Consider the following 8,556-nt stretch of genomic DNA (forward strand, 5'->3'; position numbering starts at 1 on the left):
TGCTGTCCTCATAAGCCCATAAACCTCACAAGAGGCTCTCCTCACAAACTCCATCCCTCTCACAATGCGGCAGCCTCAGAAGGTCTCTCTGCTCATAGAACCCATCCACCCAAGAATGGTGCAGCCTCATAAAGGGACTGTCCTCATAACCCTCACACACCTCACAACAGTGCAGGCCTCATAAAGCCCATAAACCTCTTCATGGGGCTGTCATCATAAAGGAGATGTTCTCATAAATGCCATAAACCTCATAAAGGCTCTGTCCTCATAAAGCCTGTGCACCTCAGAGGGGCAAACATCATAAAGGCTCTGCCTTCATAAACACCATAAATGTCATAAAAGCTCTGTCCTCATAAAGCCCATACACCTCATGATAGAGCTCTCATCATAAAAGATCTCTCTGTATAAAGCCCATGCAGGTCATAATGGTTCTGTCCTCAGAAAGCCCATACACCTCATAAAAGGCTCTCCTCATAAAGGTCATGTCCTCAAAAACCCCATAAACGTTGTTCCCTAAAAGGTTGCAGAGGAAAAGACTTCAGACCCAACTGGGTAGGAGATCAGACAAGCAGCAAAGGTTTTCAGGAGGCTCCAGGAATACAAACCCACACCCATCCCTTCCAACGCAGGGGTTACAGTTTTTATAATGATTTCCACCCAATGCCCGTCCCGTCCCCGCCCCGGTTCTGCCCCGCTCTGCCCCAGGAACGCCCGTGGGGAATTGAGTCTGGGGGAGTTTGGAGCTTTGAGCCGCTGCAACTACAACTCCCGGCGTGCCCCGCGCGGAAAAGGGGGCGGGGCGAGGTCTCTGCCGGCGGTGCGCGCGCACAGCCCCGCGGTGGCTGCCGGGAAAGCGATGGCGGCGAGAGCGAGATCTGCTCCGACTTTGTGAGCCCTGGCGGGGGCTGCGGCGGGGCTGGGGATGCGCTCGGGGGCTGCGGGGAGCGCGGCTGTGGGCGGGAAGGCTAGAGGGCTCGGCAGAGTGGAGAGGAGGGGCTCCGGGGTTCCCGATGAGGTTTTGAGGTCCGTGAGGGGCTGTCGGGGGGGGGATTTGGTGTCCTGATGGCGCTCAGAGGGGAGGGTGAAGGTGCCTGAAGGGGTTTAGGGGGTCCCTGAAAGGGCTGGGGGCCTCGGAACCCTCCTGGGGGGGGCTGTTTAAATGCCATGGCTGCACTGCGCAGGCGCCGGCGGAGTTTCCACGAGAGAACTTCAACTCCCATAAGTCCCTGCGCGGCGCCGCCATTGCCGCTCGTGCCACAGCGCCGCCGTCCGGCTGGGCAAACCGACCGCAGGAAAAGCGGGTCCTGATGCCCCCCCGAACCCCAGAGACCCCCAAAACTCAGCACACAGAGACCCCACAGGGAGGGGGACTCAGGGGGTTCCTAAAGCCTATCGGTGGGGTTCAGGGGGTCCCCGAGCCCTCAGGGGAGGGGTCCTGACGGTGCCACCCAAAGTCTTGGGAGGACATGAACCACATGCGGGTAAGGGGATCCCAGTGCCCCCAGTATAGCCCAGTGACCTCCCAGTGGCTCTCAGTATGGCCCACTAACCCCCCCAGTGACCACCCAGTGTTTCCCAGTGACCTCCTACTGCCCCCCCGTATGGCCCAATGATCCTCCAGTGAGCACCCAGTAACCCCCAGTAAGGCCCAGTAACCTCCCAGTGTTCCCCCGTGTGTCCTGGTAATCCCCCAGTAATCTCCTAGTGCCCTCCCAGCATCATTCAATAATCCCCCAGTCCCTCCCAGTGCCCCCTGGTTCCCTCCAGTGTGTCCCAGTATCCTCCAGCAATCACCCAGTGCCCCCCAAAGCCCCCTAATTGTCCCCAACGTGTCTCCACATGTCTTTGAATTTTCTATGAGTGTGAAGGGGGAATGGTCTGTGGTCAGAGGGTCCAGAGGGGGCTTCTGGGGGATGATAGAGTGCTGGAAACATTTGGGATGGGGTTTGGGAACAGTGGAATTGTGGGCATCAAGGGGGGAATTGGGGCCATGGGGAGGCTCTGAGGACATTGGGGACACCAGGGTGGTCTCAGGACTCACCTGCTTGTGGTGCTGCCCCTCCTCTCCCACCCAGGTGTCCCTGAGCAATGGCCTGGAGGTGAACCCAGAGCTGGCCCTGAGGTGGCCCTGAGAAGAAGTGGAAGGCAGAGGTGGTGCTGAGGCAGGAGAGCCCCGTGCTGGGGAAGAGGCTGAGCTGGGACTGCCCAGCAGCGAGAAGGTGCTGTGTGCATGCCCTGTGTGCCAGGTGAGCTGGGGCTTTGCTGCAGAGCTGCGGGCGCTGATTGGAGCGGCTGCAGCTGCTGAGCTGGTGGCACCCAGGCCACGGAGCCTGCAGGGAGGAGCAGGGACAGGGTCAGGGGAGCACTTGGGGGCCGGGAACCTCTTGGCTGGGGCAGGAAAGAGCCGCTGGCCACGAGGACGGGGTGTTGGTCCCAGCCACTGATGGGGCCGAGCAGAGCATGAAGCCTCTTCGGCCACCTCATGGGATGACACTGTCCCCTCCCTGCAGGACACTGCCTTAAATCTTTGGGGGGACCTTTTGTGTCTATTGCTGGTTGCTACTTCATCCTGGGGACCTGAGGGCCCCTCTGCAATCCCATCCCTGGGGCACAATCTGCTCTCCAGAGCTCGACTGACTCCATGAAGACTTTGCAGGGAAATCTGTGCTAGCAGCCCAAGGATGTCACGACCCCCCGTGCTCCCCCAAGGCTATTTGGGACAAGTTCCCCCTTCCTGGGGGAATATCTGGGAAGGTGGCACCCCCAAAAGCGAGAGTCAGAGAATGGACCCTTTGGACCCCCAACACTCCCAGCATCCTGAAGTGGAACCCCTGACATCCCAGACAGGGGAGACCCTGTAAACCCCAGAGGGGAGAGACCAGAGAGGGGGAACACCTGGGACAATTGTTTTGGCGTGAATCTTCATGTTTTGGATGAACCTTAACTTTCGGAAGATTCCAAGGGGATTCATCTCACTATTTCTGAGGTTTTTTACCTCAAACTCAGTGGTTTTGGGTTTTCTCGCTGAATCAGTGCTTTAGGTTTTTCTGGGCTGAATCGTTATGTTTTGGAGGTTTTTATGGTCCCAGGATGCCTGGTGAGTCCTAGGGATGGACTTGGGCAGGAGGAACCCCCAAGCCAATGCACTCAGCCCTTGTTTCTTCCCCAGCAGGATTTGTCCTTCCCAAAGCTTGGGTGGATGGAGGAGGAGGATTTGAGGAAGAGGAAAAGGCTGCGGGCCCCCCAGGCAGGTGAGGAGGAAGTCAGTGCCCCTTTGGCCCTTTCTTGTGGTGCCTGTGGGGGCCAAATTTGGGGGGGATGTGCTTGGCCTTCCCTCTGGGCCTGAGGCAAATCCCCTGCCTGTCCTTCTTCCTTCCTGCCCCAGGCCCCGAGCTGAGGACGGAGAGCACGGAGGACAAATCCCCCCGGCAGAGCCTGGTGGGAGAGGCCGTTTTGAAGGGCTGCCCGGTGCAGGAAGGCAGCGGGGAGGAAAAGGCCTGGAGATGCAAAGCCAGCCCAGGGAGCTCTGAGGAGGAAAGACCCGTCCTGTGCCAGGAAGGCGGCCGGAGCTTGAGCCGGAGCTCCGAGCTGGTGGTCCCTGAGCAGCCTCCCAGCAGGGAGAAGCCCTTCAGGTGCTTGGAATGTGGGAAGAGCTTCAGCCAGAGCTGGAACCTCCTCACCCACCAGCACATCCACACTGGGGAACGGCCCTACACGTGTAGGGAATGTGGGAAGAGCTTTAGGGACAGCTCCTACCTCCGTTCCCACCAGCTCATCCACACTGGGGAATGGCCCTACAAGTGCTTGGAATGTGGGAAAAGGTTTCGGACAAGCTCCAATCTCCTCCTGCATGAGCGGATACACACAGATGAGAGGCCCTTCTGCTGCACCGACTGCGGGAAGGGCTTCAACCGAAAATTCACCCTCGTCACCCACCGGCGCATCCACACCGGGGAGAGGCCCTACAAGTGTGGGGAGTGTGGGAAGAGCTTCACCTGCAGCTCTGCCTTGAACAGACACCAACGGACCCACCAGTAAGGGAAGCCCTACGAGTGCCTGGACTGCGGGACGAGCTTTGGCCGCTGCTCCCACCCTGAATGACCCCCTGATGGTGAGGGAACCCCTGGAGTCCAGTGACTGTTGATCCCTCCCTTTCTACCAGAAAGGGTCAGTCCCCTTTGCCAGGGGCAGGTTCTGCCAACAGAACCCTTCTTGGGGGGTGTGTGGAGATTCCTGCCTTGGCTGGGACCCCCCAAGGTCACTGCTGGAGGTTGAGAGCAGAGATCTCCCCACGAGCGTTGTTCTGGGGGAGTTCCATCCCTCTCTAATTCATAATTCTTGCTTTGCTGCCAGCTTGAGTAGAATTGCTTCAACAGTTGCTTTAGTGTAGAGCACTGTCCCATCTTATCCTGTACTACTGGTAGTTTTGGTGTTTCTGTTGTGCAGTAAATAATTCTGATGAAGATCTTTTGTCTGATCATTTGTAACCCTAAATAATTAATTTCTATCAATAGATCTGATTTGCCATCATTAAAATATGGGAAATAAAAGTGTTTCCCACCTCTGTAATTCTTCTGAACTGAAACTGTTGACATAACCCAGCAGCCCCCAGCACCCCACAGTAATGTGGGAGCTCAGGGGGCCACCCCCTTTTCCAAGGCACCCTGTTCCCAAACACCCTCATGGGACCATCGGACCTGCCAGACCACTCCCCCTTTTCCACCCTTCTCCCTGTTCCTCCCACTTTTCCATGGTCCCCTGTTACAATCTGCTTAAATATTGCAGAAAGAACTTCAGATTTGAATATTCCCTTGAGCAAAACTAAAACTCACACAAGTTATCTGTTGATACCAAAAACTGATTTTTATTAATTGCTAAGAGATACAAAGAGAATAAGGAAAAAATAAGAAAAGGTTGGAAACTGCTAAGATTATTTCTAGAAGTAGAGAAAAGATACCACCGAAAACTTTCTTCTCCCACTGAGCTGGTCTGTGTGTGTGGGGAGAAGCAGTTTCTGCCTTTTTTCCTCTGTCCCTGCAGCTTTTGGATGTTATTTCTGTAGCTGCAGGGGTCTGACAGCTTTAGTTCTCTGCAATGCACCATGTGTGGTTTCACCGCTCACACCCCTGTCCCAGGCCGTGCAGGGTCTCAGCTCAGCCAAAGCTTTGGGCCCTCAGAAATATGGTCAGGGTAGAAGGATAAGGTAGAACTCCCACATGTGGCACGGTGGTCTCAGCTCTCTCCAGGCTGGCACAGTTCCAGTCTCCGGTGGCAGGCAGGCAGCACGCGGTGGCGGAGAAAAGGTGAGGGGAGGTGGGCAGAGATTCTCGGCTACAGTCACCAGTTCTCTCTCCCTTTCCTCTCCCTGATTTTCCAAAATTTGTCCTCAACTTTTCTAGTGTTCACAGGAGGTTGAACATGGTTTCTTGGCACGTAGCCAGTTCAGATGTTATGAGGAGATATGATAACCATAAACATATAACAGGATTTTTTGGCAGGAAAAGTGCCATGGGAAGTCCTGGTGAGAACTTCTTTCAGAGAGCTGACAGAGAATGTTTGATAGAAAGATTTTGACAGGCAGAAACAATTTTTGGCATTTCTGTATTATCTGTGTGTTACAGATGGTTGTCATGGTAAGCGACACATCAATAAGAATGCTTAATGGTTGCCGTATTAACCGCCCCTAGCAATGTAAATTCACAATGGTTGCCATGGTAACCGAGATAACAATGAGACTGCATAATGGTTGCTGTGGTAGCTGACCATAACAATGAGAATAAATAATAGAGTCCATGGTAAGCGACATAACAATGGGAATTGCCATGATGACCCAGGTAACAATGGGAATGCAGAACGGTTGCCAGGGTAACAGAGGTAACAAAATGCATAATGGTTGCCATGGTGTAAGGGGGGGTAGTTTTGATTCAGGTGATCAATGGAGCATAGAGGGGTGAGAAAGTGATTATATTCACATATGAAACCAGCCAGAATATTGTAGAATGTAACTTTATGGCACAAGTTCACTGTAGGGCCCATTGTGCCTTTAGCAAAGTTAACTGGACGTCCCCCATTATCATACCTGAGTTCCTCCTTGGCTTGGCTCCACCCTGCAAGAGAGATACAAATCCCCTTGGAACACAATGGTACAGGTCGTCCATAGGGCTGAGGAAGGTGATGGAGAGGAAGATGATGTGGGCAGGGGTCGTTGACCCCTTGCCCTACAGTGGGGCACGCCCAGACTGTTGCCATGAGGTGATGAACGGGCGCTGTTTGGCTGCCACTCAAGCACCACCTTCTGCTGCATCCTGGTCCTACGTAGTGTAATGTAGAGCTGATGGAATGGGGTGTCAGCACTGCTGGGTGGAGCGATGCTCATCCTTCCATCCACACTGTGCTGCTCCGCGGGGACACCCGCCAAGCACGGGCACCAACCAGCCCTGCAGACCCTGGTAGGCCTGGGCTGTCTGTGCAGGTGAGCACAGTTTATTGATAGGAAGCAAGAGGCAAAGCAAACGTTTTATATCCTTTTTCTTGTATCCCTTTAATTCCCTTTTTACTAGCTAATGCTGTAACAGAGGCTGTTCGTGGTATTGTATGAATGCCAATAGATAAAGTAGGTTTTTTGTATTCTTTTTAAGCTTTTGATTCTCTTTGCTAATAGTTCTTTTTACTCTCACTGCAACAAAAGATATTTTGTAGTGTTTGAATGACTGTTGTACTTGTCTTTATTCCAGACGTATTCTTGTGAACCTGGTACAGACAGTGATGTCATGGTTGCCCCTGTGATGTCACCAGTGTCACTGATGATGTCACAGGTGTCTCTGTGATGGCACCCTTGTCCTTGTGAAGTCACCGATGTCCCCAGTGATGGCACTGATGTCCATGTGTGGAGTGCTTAGCTGAAAAAAGACACAAAATGGACAAACCATATAATTGGCCTCAGTTAGACCTGCCCCTGACATAGCCAGAAGCCTCTTTGCAGGCAGTGGAAAGATACAGGAGCAGTGATAACAGATTGCAGGAATGTAAACAAAGAGAAACCTGTGACAAAAATAAGGAGGAGTTTTAGGAGAAAAACAATGTCTTCATATTGCGTGGACATCTGTGTGCACCCAATAGTGTGTCAGTAATGCATGCTCGGTTCGTGGGTTACAGCAAATAACCAATAGTTTGAAGGTGATCATGCCCTGGGGGGCAGTGAAAGTATATAAGAGGTGGGGTTATGTAAATAAAGAGGAACATTTGAGTAAATCATCCTGATTTGTGTGCAGTTTGTTCTGGAAACTCCTCCGCCAACATCCACGTTATATCACAGCTGTCCCTTTGTTGTCACCAGTCCCCTGTGACGTCACTTGTCCTTAATGATGTCACCAATGTCCCTGTGATGACACCTCTGTCCCCTGTGATGTCACCGATAGCCCTATGACATCACGACTGTCCCATTGTGGTCACCAATCCCCTGTGACTGGTCCCCAGTGATGTCACTACTGTCCCTGTGATGTCACCAGTGTTACCGATAATGTCAGTGGTGTCTCTGCAATGTCACCTCTGTCCTTGTGACATCACTGCTGTCCCCAATGGTGTCACTGATGTCCTTGGGAGATCAAGGCTGCCCCTTTGTTGTCACCAGTCTACTGTACTGTCACTGGTCCACAATGATGTCAGTGCTGTCCCTGTCATGTCACCACTCTCCCCTGTGATGTCACCAATGTCCCCCATGATATCACTGGTGTCTTGGTGTTGTTATTCAGGTCCCCTGTGATGTCACTGATGTCCCTGTGACATCACGGCTTTCCCTTTGTTGTCACCAGTCCCCAGTGATATTTCTGTTCCCCAGTGATGCCATTGCTGTCTCTGCAATGTCACCACTGTCTTCAACGGTAGCACCATGTCCTCGTGATGTCACCAATGTCCCTGTGATGTCACTGATGTCCCTCTGACATCATGGCTTTCCATTTGTTGGCAACAGTCACCTATGATTTCACAGGTTCCCCTGTGATGTCACCACTGTCCCATGTGATGTCACCAATGTCCCCAATGATATAATTGGTGTCTCTGTGTTGTCACCTCCACCCCATGTGATGTCACCAATGTCTCTGTGACATCACGGCTTTCCCATTGCTGTAAGCAGTCCCTTGTGACGTCACTGTTCTCCAGTGATGTCACTGCTGTCCCGATGATATCACCACTGTCCCCAGTAGTGCCACCATGTTCCTGTGGTGTCACTGATGTCCCCAGTGATGTTACCAGACCCCTGTGATGTCACGGATGGCTTTGTGCCATCACTGCTGTCCCTTTGTTCTCAACACTCCCCTGTGATGTCACTGACCTCCAGTGATGTCACTGACTTTCCTGTGATGTCACCCCGTCCCCTCTGATGTCACTGATGTCCCTGACATTGTCACTGGTGTCACTGTGATGTCACCCCTGTCCTTGTGAAGTCCCTGAAGTCCGCTGTGATGTCACCAATGTCCCTGTGACATCACGGTTGTCCCTTTGTTTTCAATAGTCCTCTGTTATGTCACTGGTCCCCAGTGATGTCACCTTTGTCTCTGT

General features: G+C 53.0%; 1 protein-coding gene across 7 annotated transcripts; it reads left to right on the top strand.

Annotated features, from left to right (window-relative positions):
• Window positions 1–845: 845 nt before the first annotated feature.
• On the top strand, window positions 846–4,463 carry LOC126652252 (gastrula zinc finger protein XlCGF49.1-like). 7 transcript variants are annotated; one of them, XM_050338926.1, is made up of 3 exons: window positions 846–888; window positions 2,076–2,246; window positions 3,173–4,463. In XM_050338926.1, exon 3 carries the CDS (start codon window positions 3,319–3,321, stop codon window positions 4,036–4,038), a length of 720 nt encoding a protein of 239 aa, XP_050194883.1. In that variant the 5' UTR covers window positions 846–888; window positions 2,076–2,246; window positions 3,173–3,318; the 3' UTR covers window positions 4,039–4,463. The 7 variants fall into 7 exon arrangements, with proteins under 7 accessions (XP_050194883.1, XP_050194885.1, XP_050194887.1 ...); XM_050338930.1 differs by lacking the exon at window positions 846–888 and having other exon boundaries at window positions 2,079–2,246; window positions 3,170–3,251; window positions 3,386–4,463; XM_050338929.1 differs by lacking the exon at window positions 846–888 and having other exon boundaries at window positions 2,079–2,246; window positions 3,173–3,251; window positions 3,386–4,463.
• The last annotated feature ends 4,093 nt before the right edge of the window (window positions 4,464–8,556 follow it).

This window comes from Myiozetetes cayanensis, unplaced genomic scaffold (assembly GCF_022539395.1).
Source record: "Myiozetetes cayanensis isolate MyiCay16 unplaced genomic scaffold, myiCay2020 scf723, whole genome shotgun sequence".
NCBI classification, from domain to species: domain Eukaryota; kingdom Metazoa; phylum Chordata; class Aves; order Passeriformes; family Tyrannidae; genus Myiozetetes; species Myiozetetes cayanensis.

Excerpts from the sequence above, each read along its gene's own strand:
- LOC126652252 (XM_050338924.1), top strand. Across the intron at positions 3,252-3,385 it reads GCTGCGGGCCCCCCAGGCAG|GCCCCGAGCTGAGGACGGAG; the intron begins GTGAGGAGGAAG and ends TTCCTGCCCCAG.